The 23,409-nt window shown below is 39.0% G+C and overlaps 2 protein-coding genes across 7 annotated transcripts in view; one reads left to right on the top strand and one right to left on the bottom strand.

Moving 5' to 3' along the window:
- The window catches only part of LOC135096373 (uncharacterized), a 53,054-nt gene extending 40,967 nt beyond the window's left edge, over nt 1–12,087 (top strand). For 2 of the 4 annotated variants that reach the window (XM_063997838.1, XM_063997837.1), the window contains exons 3-4: nt 5,020–5,161; nt 10,355–12,087. In XM_063997838.1, coding sequence (XP_063853908.1) covers nt 5,020–5,161; nt 10,355–10,596 — 384 coding nt within the window. In that variant the 3' untranslated portion in view covers nt 10,597–12,087. Of the gene's footprint in view, nt 1–5,019; nt 5,162–5,307; nt 8,624–10,354 lie in introns of those variants that run through there. The other 2 variants (XM_063997839.1, XR_010264721.1) reach the window with 2 other exon arrangements.
- The window catches only part of LOC135096376 (uncharacterized), a 127,398-nt gene that overhangs the window by 51,439 nt on the left and 52,550 nt on the right, over nt 1–23,409 (bottom strand). For all 3 annotated transcript variants that reach the window (XM_063997845.1, XM_063997844.1, XM_063997843.1), the window contains exon 3: nt 308–339. In XM_063997845.1, coding sequence (XP_063853915.1) covers nt 308–339 — 32 coding nt within the window. The remainder of the gene's footprint in view (nt 1–307; nt 340–23,409) is intronic.

The following is a 23,409-nucleotide window of genomic DNA, read 5'->3' as shown; positions in this document are numbered from 1 at the left end:
TCTCCTGATACTGTTATGACAATCATTAAGGATGTAGAATTAATTCTTAATCAAGGGGATTTTAAAGTAAAACACTGGAAAGCTTCTGGGAGGAATGTAAATTAAGAGAATTGGTTAGTCCAGTAAAACCAGACAAAGAGAAGATCCTAGGAATTATTTGGCATCCCAAGGAATATTTTTCTCCTTTGATGTGAAAATTAACCTCTAAAACATAGTAAGCTTCATACACTTCCTTACCTAACAGTGGACCATTACCTTTTAGAATGCCACAAGATATGACAAAAAGGTTACTTTTAAGTCAACTTACCAGTCAGTATGATCCTCTGGGCTTTGTTCCACCTGTAAAATGGAAAGGGAAACTAATGATGAGGAATCATATGGTTGAGATGATGTCCATTGATCTGTGACAACAGAAGGGATGGATTATTTCACTTCGTTATTTGACTTAGAACATCTCAAAATTGTAGGGGAATTTTAAAAAATGCCACAGATCAGCCTCTTTTGATTATCTTTTCAGACAGTAGTGTGGTGGCCTTTGGGACATGTGCTTACATCTGATGGGAATTAGATAATGGAACATTTTGTACTCATCTTTTGATGGCAAAAACTGTTACCTCCCTTACGTCAACTGAGCATCCCTTGCTCAGAGTTGTGGAGCCCTGATAGGAGTTAGGTTAAGAGAAACAATCATGAAAGAGATGACATATTCCTTTGCTTGCATTTTCCATATTATAGATTCAGCATTAATTCATAATTGCCCTTAGCTTTCCTTGTTAACCTCCTGACTGTTCTAACTAATTCATTATATTGTGGCCTTAAAACTTCTTCGCCTGCCCTTAATCTCTTGTATACACTTCTCTTCTGCCCTATATAATGTTTTAACCTAGCAGTCATCCATTTAGGGTAATTTTTCTGTGATATTGTTCTATATGAGTTGTTTTCTATCTGACCTGTATGCAATTTATCTACAAAATATTTATACAACTCATTTACATTTACTTCACCTAATCCCCTCATCTTGGCCCCTTCCATCCTCTCCACTCCCTCATCTCCTCGCCTCGACCTCACCTCTCCCATTTCAGCATGACCTGACCTCTCTCTCTCTCCTCTGCCCCTTCCTGACACATCTTCCCTCTTGTCCTACACCCTCACACCTCACCTCACCTTTATCATCCTGCCTTATCTCTCTCAACTCTGTCCTGGACCTGACCTCACCCTGTATTCATTGCCAATCAACTCTTTGGAGGTACCTTATTAATTCCACAAAATCTGCTCTCCTAAAGTCAGGTATTTTACTAGTGTTTTTGCTTCTAAAAATTTCTTCTCATTTTAAATTGTACCTAATTTTCCAGTGGTCACTGTCCTCCAACCTCTACCTGCGTGACCGCTTCCTCCCTGTTAGCAAGTATTAAATACAGAATATTGTTCCCCCTTGTGGGTTCTATGACAACTGGTTTTAAAAAAATTATCCTGAATTACCTTAAGAAATTCCTCTGCTTCCTTGTTACCCACCATCAGGCTGCATTCAATATTCCTAAAATTAAAATCTACCACACATGCCTGACTGTACCTATCTGCTCTATTTATTTCCTGCCACAGTGAGCTGTTAATTTCCTTTGTACTCTTCGGTGGCCTGTACATTACTCCCAGTACTACTGACTATGGTCCTTCCTTAATATCTACCCATATCGACTCCTGTTTTACTATCTGTTTTGATTATACTGTTAATACAACACTGTAATGTGCCCCTAACATATAATGCAATGCCTCCTCCTCTCCTGTTTTCCCTGTCTTTATAGAACAAGTGTATAACCATCTATCTTAACCTATGGATTAAATACTTTTCCTCACATACCTAGCCAAGTTTCTGTTAAAGTAATGACATGAAGGTTCTCTACACATGCTATTCCTCTAAGCAAGTCTATTTTATTCAAAATGCTTCTACAATTTGTGTAAAAAACACTTAAGCAGTTTCTCATCTTCCCTGTGCTAGTTATCTTTCTAGATTTAACTAATTTGTCCTTTGTTTTGACCTCATAACCCTTTCTTCCCTCCTGACTAATGAAAAAAGCGCTGGAGTGCAGTTACCTCCCACTCGAGTGTTCCGGCCAAAAACCCAAACACCCTAGAGTGATGAATGCACTCCATCCTGGGCGTACAAGATGTCCCTACCATAGAAGAGGTCCCAGTTGTCGATGAACATCCATCCATTACTCTTACAATGATTTGCGAGCCTGTGATTCACTGTAATAGACCTGGACAGCCACTCAGCACCAACTCCCCTCCTCGGCAAGACATCACACACCACAGGGATACCTCCCTTGTCCCTAATTCTATTCAAAAGCCTGTCAAAACCTCCTGAACAGTTCTTCACTCCTGACCTTACCAAGGTCATTCCCTCCTGTGCTGAGGAAAACAATGGGATTGGTCCCATCTTCTTCCAAGCACGTGTCTAGCCTATCAGCTACCTTCCCTATCCCAACCCCCGGCAAACACACCCTTGACCTACACTTCCTATCTCTGGCACAAAACACACTATCTAAGTGCCTAACCTGACTATCATCAAACACAAGTACTCTACCTTGGGGCAGGGTAACTGCGTCTGCCCCCTCCTTCTTGTCTCCTCCCGCCATGTTCACCTCCTCTCCTTCACTTCCTCCAGCACACTGAAGGGATTTTTCATCTCCACGAAAGGAGCCCTGAGGACTTTCAGCCTCTTGGCTCCCCTGCACACAACCAACCACTGCTCCTCCGTTGCCTTACTAGGTAGGGTGACGGTGGGGCACAACCCTCCCACAGGTGCTGAGATCCTCTCACAGAACTCATCCTGCAGGTCTGAGATCCTCTCACGAAACTCAGCCTGCACCTCGAAGACCCTTTGATGCAACTCAGCCTCCACCTCTGAGACCTTCGCAATGAAGGCCTCAAGAACAGGAGAACTAACACAACCAGACGACTCAGCAACACAAGGCGCCATGTCTACACTAGCCAGCTATATTAGCGTCAGGTCACTGCTCACTAAACATGTCTGTTCACTAGAACCCTGACCTGAGACTGAGGAACCCTGACCTGAGACTGAGGAACCCTGACTTGAGACAAAGGAACCCTGACCTGAGACTGAGGAACCCTGACCTGAGACTGAGAGTAATATAACAGGTGTGTGGAGGGTAGAGTCATGTAACATGTGTGTGGAGGGTAGTGAGTCATATGACAGGTGTGTGGAGGGTACCAAGAAAAATTTTTCATCTGCCTAATCAAGCTGCAGAGGGTCACTATTTCTACCCCAACCTACCCCTTTTATTTTCTTGACTATACAGTAATAACAAGAATGAAAGTGCTATTGCTCCCAAAAGTTAGGTGCATTTCACGAACTTCAGTAGCCCTGAACCAGTGAATCTGAAGCTAGGCTGCTAGTGCATTGGGACTGGTGCATTCAGACAAGGCAGTTGGTTCATTCAGACTAGGCTGTTGGTGTGTTCAGGAGATGGTGCATTACATCCAACTTCCCAGCAGACCAACACTAACAATTACACTTGTTTCACTTCCCTCCCCTGCACACCCTGCTGGCTCCCCTGTCCCCCCAGCAGTCAACACAATTAATATGTGTGTTATGTGCCTGTACAGGTGCCCTGCACATTAATATCCAGATCCAGGTCTAGAATATATTTACTTTTGCTTGTAGTTGTCCCACCAGTGCTTCAGGGAATGGTGGATCTGGCAGTATGACCTTTGCTGGGAGGAAACATTTCAGCATATTGCTGACGTATTTCCTCCCAGGTTTGTTTCTTCTGCTGTATATTAGGAGCCTGTCATTTGGACACAACGATGGGCCTCCCTTTAATGAGAGAGACAAGAGCCACTCTCTCATTTTCACTGAAGGGTCTTACAAGGAGTGTGGAGGCCTCCATCCCTTCAAAACTCAGGTGTGTGTGCAGGGGGTGCACATACAACTACTCCGGTACCATAACAAAGGATTTGGCTAATCATGTGTTTACTTATGTGTTTAAGCATTCAAATAAATTAATGAAAACATCACAGAATATACTATGATGTCCATGTTCATAAGGAAAGGCATAGATTCCTGCATATAGAAAATGTTAGGGATGCCGAATTCTGTTAACTGAAAGCTCTAGATAGCAGTGTTACCACATAAGAGTGTTTCATGGAAGGTTTTAATCTGGTAAATCTGCAAGGTTAGGGTCAGTGACGGTACTATGGGTCAGTGGAATATTTTAAGATGGGAATGCAGCAACTAAACAAGGGTAGTAAGTATAACAATTTCTTTGGCACAGATGGTTTTTAATGTTTCCTTGTTTCTTGCTCCATGATTCTACAAAGATTGTCATTGTTTTACAAGGGAGAATGAGGATTGCTTAGATGTACAATTATCAGGAATGAACATCAATCAAAGTAGATAGACCATTAAAATTATATTAGTGGTATCTCCAGAAACATGTTTGAGAAAGCACATGACTGTCACATTAAACAGACAGAAATGAGGGCAGGCAGCAATATCTGGTATAATCAGTAGTTAACACATGAAGAGTCTTATTAGTGAGTCTGTGTTAATCATCTGGTACTCAGAATAAAGAAAGAAATGGTAATTCTGTGCAATAGTTATGGACCATTCTGAGACAAAGTTCTAACCTTCAAGTACTCTTATCCATTCTCCCCAATACCACCAGGGCCCCTTTCCCCACGTCACTAACCTAACATATACCATGAGATTTTCTCATTTCCTAACTTTGATATTACTCTCTGGAAAATAGTTTTCTTTATCTGTACTTTCTATAGTATTCTGCAATTTGTGTAACTCTAGTTTCTCCTTAACAGTAGATGATCTGTAGATATCTTCCCAAAAAAGCAAATAAATGATAATAGCACCAACTTTATTCCATGAAGGCAAACAAACAACCAATGGAGTGGTAATGGAGGAAGAGAAGAAAATGTAAATCTGCAGATTCAGTAATTGTAACATCATTGTTAATACTTGTAATTTTTTGTTATTTTGGTCTTCAGATCATTGTTCGCCACAGTAAAGATCAGTGGCTTCACCCGAGTCAAATCAGCCACTACATAAAAATTAGAAAATACATAGATTCATGGCAAAGCATGAAAAAAACTGGCATATGGAAATCTGCTTGGAATTTTGTGGTTGAAGGTAAGTTATGACTCCTTCCCTTACTAATGCAATATGCTCCAATTTACTTGCATTGTGGATTATTTAAGTCTCAGCTTTTACTCTCTTTCATTAAGTATATAAGAAATTTTAAGTATTATATAGTTCATGGCTTGTTGTTTTTTCAGGTAGCTGTTACAGTCAAGTATGCAGCATATGAAATTGTATGACAGGTGGTTTCACATAGTTAAGAGTGTCATAATGACCTTGACCTCAGGATGGAAAGATGCTGGAGAGAAAAAGATCCAACACCTGCATTCAGCTTATTCAGTGGATTGTTTGATTATATATCCGTAACAACACATTGGATATAGATAAATGCATTGATCTGAAGTTCCCTTTCACTGGTGGTAAAACAGTGTGATCAGCAAACAAGCTTGCGACCACTGCCTAACCCACTCTATTCTCTTAAGCCTTGCACTAACATTTCCAACTCTGCATTAATCTCTCTCATGCATCCATACAATAAAATACTGAATCACCATGGAATCATCAAACTTCCCTACCTCATTCGCATTCGTCACTCCTCTCCTGCTCCTGTAACAAAACTCTCACCAAGCTTTCTCTCCATCCTCACACAGGCACTTGCTGTCATATAAAATGCCAATGACTATCCTACAACTTAGATTTTGAAAACATTCTACAGCTTCTCTCTCAATTCTATTATACACTTTTTTTTTTTTTTAGATCTATGAAGGCTGCATGCAATGTCTTGCCTTTTCCTAAATACTCTTCTTTTAAGATTCTAGTTGAATAGGTCTTATCTGTACTGCCTTTTCCTCTCTTAAATCCTCCTCCTTCCTCACAAATCTACGACCAATGCTACAGTGAACATAGAAACACACCCATGTATTGTTCCCTTCCTCCTTCATAAACCTTTGTGTAAGGAAAGTAGGTCTGCAGGCTTGTGTTAAAAACCTCTGCACCAGGATCCATGAATTGAGATGCATAAATTTAAAACTGCCTCTCAAATTAGCATATGTTTGAATTTTTCAACCCAGTGTTTTTGTTAATTTCTCATGGATTTCACAATGTGTAGAAAACATACAGGTACCAAAACAATAGTAAATCATAGATCTTTACAAAACTTGGCACAGCAATAAGGAAATATGTATATTGAAAGGACTGAAGGTCAGAACAGTGCAAGATTTAAGGCTGGCGGAGAGAAAGAATTTCTGCTTCCTTGGAAACAGCCTGGGAGGCCTAGAAAAGTGTCCAGCAGAACCATGAGTGTGATAAGGCAAGAACTTGAAGCCAATCCCAAATCAGCAACAAAGGAACTGGCAGAGAGAAACCATTCTCTCTGTCACTATGTACAGTGCAAGATACTGTGAGGTGTTACCTTCAATTAAAATACTATCATGGATAGAAGAACCCTCTGATAAATGAGCACCGGAGAAAAATTAGGCTTCTTTTTCACTAAGAAGTACAAAGACTGTTGTCTCGAAAAGTGGCAGACTGTACTTTGGAGTGATGAAAGCACATCCTGTGTAAGTGGTGGAGACAGCAAAAAAGTATACCATCGCCCTGGCTCTGACCCTAAAGAGCCATGCTTCACATGCAGGGCTACAAAGCATCCTCCCAGTCTCATGGTGTGAGGTTACTTTTCCTTTTGTGGTTTTAAGAGCCTGGGTGTGTTTCCAAGGAACACAACTGTTAACAAACAGGTGTATTTTGAACTACAAAGCATACCTTCTCAAAAACAGGCCTGGAGGCCTGTTTTGAGAAGGTATGCACTCATCTTCCAGTAGGATGGAACATCATGCCACACAGCCCCATGACCTGACTCACTTGCTTGATGACATTGGCACTGAGAGGATAGAGAACTGGCCAAGTAATTCCCCCAATATTTCTTCCATTGAAAATCTCTGGGCCATCATTAAAGGCAAATTACATTCACAAGACACCTTCACATTCTCCAGACTTGAAATGAAGATACAAAGATGTCGAGAGGAATTTAAGTCTGAGACTGCAAAATTTTCCTGATAGTGTACCATGTCATCTTAAGATGGTCATCAAGAGGAGGGGCTATGCAATAAAATGCTAAGAAACTTATGTAAGTATTCATATTATTGTTTAAACAACAAGTCACTGAAGGCATGCATAGATTTTTGCATCAAGTATATGAATAGAGGTGGTTTGTTACTTTTGTATGTAAAAAGACTGAGTTGTGTGTTATAAAGATGAGAATAAAGGATAATAAATTATTTATATCACCTTGTCTACAGCCAGTGTCTATAAGTGATTAAGTGAAATCATGAGGTCAGGTGACATTATTATTTTCAAGTATCTTTGTAAGATACTTACACCAAAGTTTTTATTTGGTTAAATCAGTCAAGGTCTAATCATGGAAAAGGCATTACATCCTGTGCACTCAACCATATGCCCTCCTTTCACTGGAGTGCATAGCTTTATATATGACCAAACTGATTTAAAGTTTTCAATTATTATTGTTCTGTGCAGGGGATACTTTGTTTTATTGTGGTATCCACAATAACCTTCCTGCAAAAAGGCAAGTGCTTTTGAGTGAAAAAGAGGTGCAATTAGTACTTCAAGAAGTTCATGGGAAAGAGTGGCACTTGGGAATAAAGAAGAGTTGGGATTATACCAACCACCACTATTACTGGTTGACAATATCCCATAGCATTCAAGAATTGTTAAGTTTAATTTTCGATTTGTATTACAAATCTAGAGAAAGGCTGGTGAGTTTGAGAGGGAATGTAATTATAATACTGCTTGTAGATCTCAATCCTGGAGTTTGGATGCTAATAGTTGGTGGTGTAGTTTGTGTGCATGGTGTGCCTAGAAAATATAAACATGGAAAAAAATTATACATGACATGCAATGAGCAACAGTTGGTGATTGTAATTTCTATAGACTTTTGTTTCAGTGTAAATATATTTCATAAGGTTTAGTGTATCTAAGTGCAAATATATTTCATAAGGTTTGGTCTGTGCAAACAACACAGTGGTAGCAGGCAGCACTTGGGGATCAAACCTGGGACCTTCCACTTGCCAGGCAGATGTGCTAACCATTGCACTACCATCGCCTCCTGGTGACAATCCTCACAGGCATGAAGGCCCATTCCACTCTATTCAGTTTTTTTTGCAAAAATTTAGTTTCATATATACTTTCTATGTATATTCACTGTGTTTGTGAAATCTGTATAATAAATATACTGACCACTTCCTGTATATGAGAAAATTGAGAGTACACTTTGAAGATTGGAAGCAAAACAAGCTGAGAGAAAAGTTTCGAAAAGATATTTGGCAAAAGAGAAACTGACAAGTATCAAAAGTTGGATGATTTATGGGATGCAGTGAAGATGAGTCCGAAAATTGTGAAGATCTGCAGATTTCTTTGTATAGTGTGAATACTCACTTAGTTTAGCAATTATAAAATATGTGCCATTTTTGTGATTTTCAAATAAACACCTGTCCTAAGTGCCAGTTCTTTAAGAAAATAAAAAACCCAGGGTCCACAACTGCATTCCATCAAGGCTAAGGGGAGATGGGGAATACTGGGAGTGGACCTTATAGACCCCTTTAGAATAACAAGAAATGGGAATAGATTTGTCATCACAATAACAGATCTATTTACCAAGTGGGTTGTAGCCTACCCACTGAGAGACTATAATCCAGTTGCCTGGATTATAGTGAAAATTATTCACTCCCATGGGCCACCCTCCAAAATTATAACTGATCAAGGAAGGGAATTTGTGAATGAGGTAATTGTAAGAGGTTTTCTTTGATATAAAAAAAAAACATAAATAAATAAAAGTAAAGAGGAGCTATTGACATTCAATAAAAGGAACACTTTCTGATCACTGATTTAGGAAGTATGACATCAATAGATTTTTGTTATATCTGCAATTCCTAATGAATAGTATTTTGAAATTCAGGCTATTCATGCTACATGGAGCAGCCTTTATAATCCTACAGCAGATTCCCAGTCTGTTTGATTAGATGCAGCTTTCTTAAAACCACTTTGTTCCTCACTGACCTTCACCTTGGTCACTTCCATCAGTTTCTGAATCAAGACTCTCCCACAGACCTTTCCTGTCACAGTTAGCAAACTTGTCCTTGTATAACTGTTGCACTCATTCCTAAACCTATAGCTTTATGAAGAAGGATAATAACTGCCTTTACGCGTTCATCTATAGTACTTCTCTTTTCTTCCATACCAGTTTGCATATTAAAAGTGTCCAATGTATGTACAACTGGTATCACTTTACTTCCATATTTTAACATTCCCACAGCTTTACCACACATTAAGCTATTGTTTTCTCCACTTCCTCTGTACTTCTCTGCATATTCTTTCCGAGGTCAGTAAGAATGCATGGCTCCTATTCCAATTTATCTTACAATGTACTTCCCACTAAATTTCAATATATTCTATTTGAAGGTCAACAAGAATGTACTTTTACTATTTGGAGTAAAATGTGTGATGACCTCTGTGTACCACCCACAAATGAATGGACAGGACAAAAGGACAAATCAGACTTTAAAGAATTGAATTGCAAAGTCTTGCAATGAAGATGAAAACAACTGGGATAAGTAAAAAAAAAAAAAAAAAAAAAAAAAAAAAAAGTGATCTCATACTTCATCTATGTGTGCATGAGAATATTGACACAGTTAACACCTTTGTATCCAAAAAAACTATTATCCTTTCATTGATATAACAAGAACACGGTACAGTCAGAGTAAGTGTGTATATGTATGTTTTGTCTATTTGACAAAAAAAAAAAAAAAAAAAATGAAGGTGCCGTATTCACATCTATCAGAATATACAAGTAGTTAGTCTCAGAAGGCAGTAACTACAAGTAAAATAAACCATACTCTTGTTCCAGTTTCTTATATACTCCCTGATTAATTTGTCTTTCAATAAATGTCTTTCAATACATGTTCTGATACTGGACATATGTATAAAAAGTTCTTTGATTCCAATTTAGATCTCAATATCATTGTCATTACTGCAACTCATTCTAGAAATATTGCTTCTGAAGTGGTATATCCAGGTAGATACATAAATTATTATTATTATTATTATTATTATTATTATTATTATTATCATTATTGTCATTATTATTATTATTATTATTATTATTATTATTTATTTATTTTTATTTTTTTTTATTGTTATAATTTATCTACTACATGGTCCTTGATGTTGCAGTTTATGGAATTAACACCAGCCAGCAAGCAACAAAATACACACCTTTCTTCTTGATGCATGTGCGTGCAGCAAAAGCACCGCATCCTCTTAACACAAGCCAAGAGTCTCTGGTTGGACAAACTATTGATTCTAAATCTGCTGCAGCTGAATACCTTATAGAAGATGCCATTGAGTTCAGAAAAAAAAAAAAAAAAAAAAATGTAAGTAATGAAATGATATTTGTATCACTTACACTCACATAACAAAAGAACATGAAGAAATTTGCAAAGTGCCAGTAGGCCTTCATGTGGCAGTCCATGTACAAAATGTGCATACTTATGTCCACCTATAATCCCTTTCCAAGTGCTGCTTTGTGTAGGTTATCTGGCCTTCTGCAATCTTATTTTATGTTCTTATCCATGAATGTCAAATATTTTAAAGCTTCCTATTTATTGTACCAACAATATAATTACTGAGTCTATTACAATCAACGATCACTTCCTATCTGCTTTTCAATTCTAACCTTACAAAGCTTAAGGTGGTAAGTAACGAAAATTTGGTCCAAAATCCGAGATTGGGAGTATTTGAGATTAGTGCATCATCAGCTTTCCCGATCATCTGGCAACACTGGCGAACTTTCAAAGGAACCACTGCATTCTAAGTATTTTTTCCGGATTTAAATGCCATGTGGGTGTGGCCCGCGTGGAATTTAAATCCCACCACTGCACTGACGTTTTAAGCACATTTATGTAGCTATAGGAATAATTCTTTCATATTTTTTTTCTAACTGAAGTGCGCGGTGAACTTTAGCAGTCCCACCACCAGGAGTGGGGATGTGTCACGTTGTCAGTCGCCGGGTCTGGCTTGACAGCCTCCCGAGGAAGAGGTTGTAAGCATGTCATGACGGATTACACCCCCCCTCCCCAAGAAATCTTTGTTCTCAGACCCTCACAGGCTTACTATAGGATAGGGATGCCCAGTAAAGGACTTTGAAAGGAAAGGGAATACTTACAGAAGGTGAGGGAAAAAAAACAAAAAAAAAAAACAAGACTCAAACGACAGGCGGAGAATGGACTGCATGATGTCCACCTCCTGCAGCACCTGACGCCGCAGCCGCTACTCCAAACACAAGTTCCAGTCAAAAAGGAAAGCAGCTTCTTTTATCTCCTACAGAAAGATCATTTACCTCTGTCGTGGTCAGGCTCATTTGGCTAGTGGGGGGCAAGGCACGTACAAGTGACACCTGTCTGGACTCAACAGACTACTGAGAGGGAGGAGAAACAAAACATAGGCTTACTAGCACTCCTGTCTTTATTCCCCACACAGAGCTGTACCACAGGGCACAAGGCACACTACAGCATAAGTCAGGGTTGCACCACTGGCCCTCAATCTGCGAAACGTCTCTGTCACTGGGTAGTACGCCTCACCTCACAGAACAGCTGTAGGCACATAGCATGCCACGAGATCACAAATCGCAGTGTCGCACAAGTACTCACTGCCTTAGTCTGCTGGGGCACACTAACCTCATACCATGCCCCTAGGCACAGTCACGTCGTTGCAGCAGCAGGTGACCAGTGTCAGAGCGTCACACAAGGAGAGCGCGCTGCAGACTACCGGCACAGGTGTTGTGTAGGCAAAAAACGGGCGGTCTCTCTCTCTCTCTCTCTCTCTCTCTTGGTCTGGCATCGCAGTGTGGCATAGCAAGGAACGGACACTTGCCCTCTTGTCCTGCGATTTGCGATTTGGGGGGGGGGGATAAAAAAGCTGGGTGAAATATGAAGAAGTAGAGTGGGTAGGAAGGGAAGATTGGAGGTTTATAGTGAGAAAGGAAATATAGTAGGAGACATCAAGTTGACGGGCAAACCGTCTTGCTTTATTGACAGTGTGATACCTTCGGGTAGTGTGTTAGTTATTCCTCTTGTCCTGGGGATCATCACAGCCCCTTATATAGCATTGGCCCCTCCGTGATTGGCTGGCACGCTGCTGCTTTTCAGGCCAATCTCAGTGTTTCCCGCCTCTGGTCATCCTGACTACCAGCTCACTTCCTCTTGATTTCAGCGCTGCCAACGCCCATCTTCACTACTCGCAGCACAGTGCTACCAATGCCATCCCCCCTACCCCCCTGCGCAAAAAAAAAAAAAATAAATAAATAAATAAATAAAAAAAAAAATATATATATATATATATATATATATATATATATATATATATATATATATATATATATATATATATATATATATATATATATAATTTTTGTTTTGTTTTATTTATTCGAGCAACACTACTTCAACTCTAAATTCAAGACAAACTGTAACAAAGGAGAGAAGCAGTGAGCATGGCGCTGTGCAAAGCAGAGGGGCTTTGGTGCGGTTTACACCAGCCTGTCACTGTCACCCTCGTCCTCGTCTGTGACGTCACAAACGGTGAGCTAGATGGAAACCGGACCCTCTGCACTTACAGCCATCTCGCCGTCTGAAGATGAAATATAAATTCATCTTTTGGCGGAGGGACGGCGGCAGTGTTCAGCATTATCAATGGTATTGGATATCCTTGATATCATGAAAATGTGAAATATCAATTTTTGTTCACAGAGAAAAGAAATAAGATCATATTATTATAGTAAATGTGTAAATATATTTTCCTAAATTGTGAGGTTAAGACTATTGTTTGATGAATCTGGAAAAGCAGCACACCGCTCACCATACACCCTCAGTGCAGCTGATCTTGTGGTAAACACACAACATTCAAGCACATGCAGTGAGGACCAACTAGTATGTAGTAGACTCCATGGTAGTTGTTTCAATCAGGCCTTATCTCTGCCTCTTCTCATAGCAGCCTCTCCAGCAGTAGTTGCTGTGCCCATACTGTCCGTCTCCTCCTCCACCTTGCTGGCCTAACTTAGCGGTCTTCCAGTTCTGAATCATCAAATAATGAGAGCAACTATAATGAGGAGATCCTTGTGGTCCATCTTGTTTTGGTGCGTGTGCGGGACTGATGATTGACAGATTGACATCATACTGTCGCCCTGTGATGGAGCTCCTCTCCAAAGTGGACGGCCATTATGTTTATGATGTCACAGACTGGGGCAGGGGTGATGGTATGGGATGGTGTGAACCGCATCTTTGTCTCTGCCCTGCAGCAGCTAACTCACGGTGTTCCCCTCAGTTGTCTGGCTTGCCAGCGTACTTAATAGCATTTATTTCTATTTCTCCTCTCCTTTGCTATACAACATTGGGATCTATATTTCCATTGGTGAAATCAATTAAGGGAAATAGAAAAATTTAGTTGCAGGGACATAAGTCATTCTTGTGGTTATTTTTTTTAATCATTCTTTTGTGGAGTAATTAATACCTGCTTTCTCGCCTGGTCAGATGAAATGTTAATTGTTAACCACTAAAGTTATTATGTGGTGATCAACTTCCCCAATTGAATAATAAACTCACAGTAAACATACAATATGATTTTTTACTTGCCGAATATTTAAAAGGGTTGATTTTCTGGGCTGATGCAATCATTACACAAATGAGCATCTATTTATATAGCACCCACGGGATATTGAAAAAAAACAAAAAAACTTGGTGTCCCCCTCAGTTGCCCCCTCCCATATCTGTGCCATCACCAGGGCCCAGTCAGCTCTCACTAAACCTCTTCCTCCCTCCATTCCCATTGAAAAATATATATGGTAACGTAATTACCAGACAAGACCTCATTACAGCCACAGACAACCATTCCACCAAAACTCCCCACTTCTGTTATGAAGATGGAGTCCTGTGGAGATAGAGTGTTTAGACACCCTCCCTTCTTCCTAGCTCAGATACATGGGCTGGCACACATTAGGTCATGGTACCACAATTTGCACATCAGGCCATAATTAGACTGGCACATGATGGGCAGGCAGGCCATTTAGGTATTAGAAAGACCTGTGCCAAGCTATTTAATCACTTCTTTTGGCCTGGCCTCAGCAAGAACGTAAAGGAGTTTGTCAAATCTTGTCATATTTGTCAGGTGGTGGGCAATCCCAATCAAGTTATCCCTTCTGCTCCCATCACCCCAACTCTTGTAACTTTAGAGCCTTTTGACAAAGTAATTGTAGATTATTGGTTCCCTGCATAGAACAAAGCAAGGAAATGAGTACTTCCTAACCATCTTAGATCCCGCCTCTCATTATCCCAAAGCTATCCACATTAAGCAGATTTCAGCCAAGTCAGTTGTCAAGTACCTGTTACATTTTTTTTTATCACCATAGTAATCCCTAGTATTGTACAGACTGACAGAGGGACAAATTTCACCAGCCACTTATTCCAACAAATCAAGGAATTGAATGTGCATGATGTAACTTCCTCTGCTTACAGACCACAATTGCAAGGCACTTTGGAATGTCTCCATCAGATGCTTAAGTCAATGTTAAAGAAGTATTGTTTGGTGGGCAGCAGGGATTGGGATGAAAAATTGGTCGTTACTTACTGTCAAAGAAAGTCCCCCAGGAGAGTGTGGGTTTTTCCCCTTTTTGTGCTATTATTTAGTTGGGAGGTGAGAGGCCCCCTGAAAGTACTCAAAGAGCAGTGGTTCCAGCCTACACCTGTCCCAAATGTCACCTTGGGTCAGTACATTGACACTTAATTGGATAAACTTTCCACATATTGCCATAGAATACCTTGGCAAATCACATGCATATATGAAGGAGCAACAGAAAAAGGTGGTCATACAATTGTTCTTACTAGGTGACAAAGTGTTAGTCTTTTCCCCTTCCATGGAGCTCCACTCAAAAGCAAATATTCAGGACCTTATATCATTACCAAAAAAATCTCTCCCACAAATTATGTCATCCAGACACCTGATAGACGTTAGGACAACCAACTGTTCCATGAAAGTTTCCTAAAACCATATAATGAAAGAGCATTAGGGGATGTCAGAAAAGCAGGGTGTAATGCACATTAATGTGAAGGAAAACAAATCGAGAAATACTGGCCTAGTCATGTTAGGAGAACAAAGTGTAGAGCTTCCCATTCCTCAAGGTAATCTACCTAACAGTGAAATTCTCCAAAAAAAAAAAGACCCTTATCTGGCATCAGAAAAACAGGAGGAAATAGCCTCCCTCATACTTGAATTCCTGCCCCTTGTCACCAACAAGCCTGGTGCTTGTACCCTATTAAAACATGACATTGATTCACTCATTGATGAAAATGTAAAACCTATCAGACAGGCACTGTACAGAGTCAACCCTCTCAAAGCAAAAATAATGGAGTGAGAGGTCCAATATCTTCTGAAGAATGGTTTAGCTGAACCAAGTATCTCACCTTGGCCTTCATCCTGTATTCTTGTACCCAAAACAGATAGTTCATATCAGTTCTGCACTGACTTCAAAAAAGTAAATAGCCTCACTGTCCTTGACTCATTCCCCTTACTGTTGGTAGAGGACCTGATAGGTAGGATTAGTGTGTCAAAATACATTACAACCTTAGACTTTTGTTGTTGACAGGGAGAAGGAGATTTGCTCATTCATCATGCCCCAAGGCCTCTTCCCCTATAATGTTCTCAGCTTCGTACTGGTCAGTGCCTCAGCAACATTCCAGAGAAGAGTTGTCAACCACGTCACCCATGGGTTGGCCGGAACTGCTGCCTACATTGATGATTTGGTGGTTGCCATGAACACCTGGGAGAAGCACCTCCAGCATCTGCGCCTTCTCTTCACACACCTGAGTCAAGCTGGCCAGTCCCTGAATGTGGCCAAGTCTTGGTTTACCAGAAGTACTGTCACATAACTGGGCTACACAGTGGGTGACAGGCCCCAATAGATGCTAAGCCCAACGTATCCTAAAATTTTCCGCTCCACAGACGTGGCAAGAAGTGAGACAGTTCTTGGGAATGGGTGAGTATTACTGACACTTCTGTCCCAACTCTGCCATAGCTGCACCTCTAACTGCATTGAAGAGCACCAAGCGAACATTCCAATGGACCCAGGAATGCCAGCAGGGCTTCACCTATCTCAAGTGTTGAGAGGCCCTGTCTACACCCGGCCTTTCCACCTACAAATCGATGCCAGCAGAGTGGGGAGGGGTATGTGCCTATTACAGCCGAACCCTCTAGTGGCATCCTACATCCTGTTGCTTACCACTCCACCAATCTCAAACCACACCAGGCGTCCTACCCCACCAATGAAAAGGAAGGGCTTGCCCTCGTATTTGCCCTCCAAAAGTTTAAGTATTGCCTGCTCCACCATCCTGACATCATACAAGTGTACTCTGACCATAACCCTCTCACATTCATAGACCGCTCCAAGCTAAAGAACCAGCGAACCTCTGCTGGGCCCTCTACCTACAGTCCTTCAGGCTTAGGATCCAACACATCCAGAGAGTTGACAACATCCTAGCAAACTCCCTCTCTCAGACCCCTCAGCCTCCAGGCCCTAAGATACCTACACCTGATGTGAGTTTCTTCCCCAGTCATCGGTCTTTGCCTACAGGGAGATGTTATGACCACTCCCCCTATCCCGCTGGTTGCTACCCTCAGGCCAAGCCCTGGCCAGTTATGATGCCATGTCATCTGTCTTGATCCTGCTCATTTAGTTGTGAGGCTCCAAGAGGTCCTGTTCTGAGGCAATGGCAGAGTTGCCCAGTCAAGGAGTGGGCAGTTCACACCAAGCGCTCTCTCTCCACCACCCTCGACCTGCTGTGTCACCCTTACCCTGGTGGTTAGACAAGAGTGGACTCCTCTGGGCTGATCAAGTGAAAGCACCAGACGTTCATCTCAACTGTTTAACTCAAATTCATGTAATGTATTGATTCCGAAAAGATTAGCTTCAGTCCTCCACCCTTTTTCTCTCTCCCTTAGGTAGGATCTTTAGCAGTTATTTTGTATGTTAGGTCTTGGTGTTGGTTTAGTTTATAAGCTGTATGGGTTCGTTATCTTTTCATTATATATATATATTTTTTTTTTTTGTAAAAGTAAAGTTATAAGTTGTATTGTTATTTATTATATCTTATGTGTTGTGTGATCATAACAACAACCATAAAATATTCTTACTTCTTAACCTATGATGTAGTAAATAGTGAATACCATGGTGGTTATCATTATATGGATCCACTCTCTCTATGAAATCCCTGTTTATCTAATCAACAATCACCTTAGAATACTGGTTAAAATAATCTGGTTTTTAATAAAGATGTTTTGAAAGCTTCTTAACCTACCTAATGCTAAGCTGAAATTTCTTGGTTGTTGGACCTTGTTTTCCCTCCAGGGCAGACAGACACAGTATTTATTATTTTTTTTATTATCATATGTTATGGATTTTCCATATAGCTTGATGATATCCTCAGTTTCTTGGGTTATTTTTATTAGATAACATCCCAATATGGTCTGATTCCCAGAGTTTATCAAAATTTGTCTGACGTGGTCAATAATCTGGGTTACTGAATTTCTCTTCTACTGGGCTAACTGCTAGTTTTAGCAATGAGATTACCTCCACCTGAGCATGATTGTTATCCTTATTTTTATATGTGCAACTCAGGGCATATCCACATATGGTGGGTAACAGAACTATTGTACCCTCCCTTTCATAACCAGGATTGACTAAATTGTAGTAAGGATTAGAAATTTTATCTTTTATGGTGTTGGGATCAGTTAACATGCAACCTAGTCTCTCCAATCTAGCTAGATCTTTACTTAGTCCTCTATGAGCTACTTGTTGAGGCATTTGCTTTACTACTACAAGCTTTAAGGAGTATTCCTTCCCTTTATATTTATAAGATACAGAAGCTATGTTATATTCCTGACTTGTTCTGCTATCTGTCAATCCCTGTAATTTTAATTTTTCCTTGCCAGTTATTTTATGCTTTATCAGTGACAAAGGGGACTGGAGCACAAAGATCTTCTGTAAATACTAGTCGAGGAGAGCCCCCCTAATTTTATTATTTTACCTCCCGTTCCTATTACGGGTAACATTAGGGTAAGTAATATGGTCCTCTCCTTGGGAGTTGTCACAACTAGTGTTATTGTCTCCCTTGCCTTGGTATCAGTTTGTTGTTTGTTGTTTTAGGTTTTAGTTAAAAGGCATAATAGTGTTTTTTCACAAAACTTACATTTGGTGAGGGTGGGATTGGTACAGCCTTTGTTGCCACATCCAGGGTCCAAGCACCCATTACACAGTTGGGGTCTTTGTTGTTGGGGTCTTTTATGGCATTTGAACCTTGAATGACTCTATCCCTAGCATAGCTTACACTGGGATTTAGTTTTTTTCTTCTTTTTGTTGCTCGATGCTAAAGCTGTTTACATTGTAATATTCAATTTCCTTCTCAGCCGTGGGTGGACTACACTCTATAGTGCATATCTAATTTCTTAAGCAATTTAAAACCTCCTCTATATTCAAGACTTGTTCCTGCAGCTCTTTTTTTATATTTTCTCTTAAGGAAACTGACAGGTAATATAGGAAGAATACTGAGCACATATCATTTCTAATATCATGAGCATTTAAGGACTTCTAGAGACTTTCATATTTGGAAATAAATTGTTTGAGGCTGGTAATGTTATAGTTAAGCCCCTGCAAACTGGGTAGCTAATTCTATCTTCCCTGCCATAAGTATCCTTCAGTAGTTGAATGGCAGGTTCATAATTATATGCCTCAAGTTTAAACACTGATATTAATTGTGGTATCTCTCTCTCTCTAACTGACCCTTAGGTAGGCGAGTTTTTGGATGCCCATTAGGTCTTTGTTCTAGTGGATGGAACATTCATACATATCCCAAAACTCTAACGACCTAGTCGTTGTCATTGAGAAAGGGTAAATTTAGTTTGAGCAGTTTATAAGTAAATCTTTTTTTTTTTTTTAGGCTTTTTTTTTTTTTTTTAATGATTTCTAGGTTGGCAAGGATTTCATTAATTCCTTCTTCATACAGTATTGTCATGGGGGTTTTCTTTGATTTTTATTTTCTTTGTTTTAATTAGTATTATTAATCTAAAGTTGAAGTTTGATAGTAATTTTGTTTAATGTTTTGTCTATTTTGTTGTTAAGATTAAAGAAAAGTAGCTGGCACCAGCCTTGGGTTTCTGCCTAATACAGTTAACTTTGTGCTATGGTAGCATGTTTTATTAATTAGCTGGAGGTCTGTAGGGCATTGGAAAATCCCAAGATAACCAGATTAATTTTTATTTGATGTATGTATCTAAATAAATGAAAGTTTCATATAATTTTTCTTTCTTTGAATAAACAATGATATATCTACTAAATAGCTCTGTTACCTTGGAGTTGTGGGACCCCTTTACTGGGAAAATGAGAATGCACTAATCAGTTCATGAGAAAAATTTAAATGTATGAGTTATAATGATTAATTTGAGTGTGCCTCAGGAAGGGTTACCTTAATTTTTGGTAAATAGTATCCTAGTTGTGTAGGTGTTACATCCAAATGTGTGTGTATTACTGGTGTTTTGTCTAATAGATTATCACTCTGTCTGTTTACATCCTAAATTTTTTATTTTCCCCCCTGAAATAATAACAATTAACTGGCAAAGGGAATTTACATTCTTCTCTGTGGTCAACAAGGGTTGGTTAGCATCTCACATAATTCTTTTATAATACTCACAATTAGTTATTTTCATATGAACAAGTAATTATTTTATAATAGACACCAATGAGTATTTTCATATGATCCATCTTCAAAAAATACAAGATTCTCTGGGTGTGATGTACATACCTGCGGACAACGAAGGTCGATTAGCATTTGAGTTGAAATCTTGTGGTAAGTCTTTTATAGTACTGCATCACATTACTAAGTAGTTCTTCCACATAACTTGGAATAACTTTTCTGCATTGTCCCTAAAAGTTTAACACCTTTCTCTACCCTTAAATGGTTGTTAAACATTTTCACAAATGGTCCCATGTACTGAGAGAATCTAACATGATTGATTGATAAATCTGGGATTCAAATACTAAACTCAAAATTTCTCCAGAATTACATAGAGTTATCAGCTCTTACATGCTTCCACTTAATCTACAACATCTTGTGACAAGGATTTTTTTTTTTTTTTTGTGATTGGCATAACAAAAGCTGGGAACATTGTTTTCCTGGGTTTTCCTTATTGATAGGGAGGGAGGATGGTATTCCCCCGTGCCTGCCCTCCTCATCTCAATATAACAACATCTAATTTGTTAACTTCTAGCTTACAATTTCACTTAATATTTTTGTTCTAAAGTCTTATTGTTCTCAAAAACATATATAATGTTTTATTTATGAATCCATAAAGATATTAATCTATTTATAGGCCTCATCTTTCCTTTAGGCTATGTTATAAAGTAATTTTACATGATTGTTATTTGAATTATATTATCTTCTTTATTTTAATTTTTCCTTCCTATTTGTCCCCATGACAATTTATCCTCCACCATTTCCTCCTGCAGATGAACCTGATCAAAAAGTACATATATTTTCTCATTGTTACTGTTATTTTTCACTAGTGTGGCTTTTATGGTTGCTTGTTTCTCTTTTATTTCATGCATATCAACAGAGCGCATGAATATATTTAAATCCTTTCTGAAGGTAGTAATGATGGTCCCTGATCTTGATTCTTGATTCCACAGGTGGCTCCGGATTCCTTCAGAGCCAGGCCTTTGCATCAGCACTCTTGTAGGGGAAAGAACAACAAACAGAAAGACAGACAGCATCTACCACACCCTTAGTTCCTACACTTAGCATGCCACATTTTCTCCAGGAACACTTTCACAGCCTCAATCATCCTTTCATTTGTCTCTCCTGACAGTTCCAGCACCAACACAGTAACACCATCCATTCCCTTCCTGTCTTTTCCACTCTGACATACCCCAACTCCCTCAGCACTACTTGCATCATCTCATCCCTGTCTCTGGCATACTTCACACACACCACCACCATATACTCACCCTCTCCCATGTCACACATCTGGCACACTTTGCTGTGGTGACTCAGATCATCTGTAACTCCTTGCATTCATATCCATACACTGTGTTCTTATTCAGAAGAGATCACCAACCAGGCTTCCCTCATACCACTTTTCATAGACTTGGGCCTCTTTCTCTCTATACTACTCCAAAGTACTCTTTTTTTTTTTCATCTTATTCCTCCATTCACTCAGTCCCACATGCTTTACTACTCTATCTCATATTTCCAGTTTCTTATATCCCATTCTAAGACCTCTCCATTTCTAACGATCATACTCCAGTCACTCTCAACATGCCTCCCCTGAAAAGCTGAACTAGTTTCCAGGCCACTCTTGACCAGGGATGGGGTATTCATATTCAAATACATTTGAATACAGTATTTGGGTGTATTTGTATCCATATTCGAATATTTGTCACCTAACATCAAAGTATTTGCATTTGTTTTCAAATACTTGGGAAAAATATTTGTATTCTTTGAATAATATGCAGGATAATCTTAAATCCATCATCAGAAATAACATTTATTGTTCCTTCCAAGTTACAAATCTTTGTTCCTATTTGTCCGACGTGTATGATACAGGTTCACTATATATATATATATATATATATATATATATATATATATATATATATATATATATATATATATATATATATATATATATATATATATATATATATATATATAGTGAACCTGTATCATACATGTCAGACAAATAGGAACAAAGATTTGTAACTTGGAAGGAACAATAAATCTTATTTCTGATGATGGATTTAAAATTATTTGGCATATATATATATATATATATATATATATATATATATATATATATATATATATATATATATATATATATATATATATATATATAAATAGAAGTGAGATCTGCAGCCAGATACTAGAAAAGACTTGGCTATTATAATTTGACATAGGTATTTTGTTGTGTTTCTTTCAGTACAGCCCAGATACATACGTGAAAATTTTGGAAAATAAATATGTCTAGGCGTGATAAACATGTACAGAATACTGGCATCAATTATAAGTTCATGATATTTTACTGTTGAATAACTTTAGTACCATATTACGCTCATTGCCAAGCTACCTACATGAAAAAGTTATTTTCAATGAAAAGTAGTCATGAATGCATTCACAAATACTCTCATGAAGTATTCATATTTGTATTCAAGTTATCAGTATTTCAGTGCATTCATATTCATATAAATATGAAGTATTCATATTCGTATCTGAATACACAGTTCTTGTATTCACCCCATCCCTGCTCTTGACTATCATCTTAACACACCTCTTTCCCCACCTGCTACTCCTGATATTCCATAGAAGCACCTTTCTCACTAATCTTGCATCATCCATTCACTCTAATCTACCTTTGTACCCCATGGTTGCCTTTACTTGTCTCTAAAGTACTCCAGCCCATGTCTCCTCTCAAAGTCTCTATCATTGCATACTTTGGTAGATTAAGTGCCATCTGTCGTACTTCTGATTTATCTGATTCTTTCTCATTCCAAGCAATCACATCCATACCATACATAATGGTTGAAACAGCCAGGCTCTTCCAAACTTCTTGCAGCACCTCATATTTACTTGTTCTCATCCTTGCTGCACTTCCTAGTTGGCCCACCTACTGGTTCACCATGCTTATCTTTTTATTCTTTTGCCTTCTCACAACCATTCAGACTCATCCACATCCACATCTATCTGTTGCAACCCATTCCCACCCAGTCTCCACACTGAATTTCTCTCATCCTCTGATCTATCCACTATCATCATCTTACTTTTCTCATTGGTAAATCTCACACCAAAGTCCCTTCCATACCTATCTACAACATCAAACAAACTTTGGAGCTCATCTCCTGATTCACTCATAATCACTACATCATCTACATAAAAAAAGCATTTCCCACACTCACTCCTGCATTCATTCTTCTCATTCTAGTTGCTAACTCTTCTGTATACAACCTAAAAAGGATTGGTGATAAAATCCATCCTTGCCTGACTCCTCACCCAGTCTATTTCTATATCTCCTAGTCTGTATTTAGCTCTGTAGTCCACATACATACTTTGCACTATGTTGTTTGTACTTAACCCAATCTTCTTTAAGATTCTAGCTAGCATATCTCTATTCACTCTATCATAAACTTTCTCTGT

Source organism: Scylla paramamosain, unplaced genomic scaffold (assembly GCF_035594125.1).
Source record: "Scylla paramamosain isolate STU-SP2022 unplaced genomic scaffold, ASM3559412v1 Contig3, whole genome shotgun sequence".
NCBI classification, from domain to species: domain Eukaryota; kingdom Metazoa; phylum Arthropoda; class Malacostraca; order Decapoda; family Portunidae; genus Scylla; species Scylla paramamosain.
The sequence above is the reverse complement of the archived record's forward strand: the minus strand, read 5'-3'. Positions and strand labels throughout refer to the sequence as shown.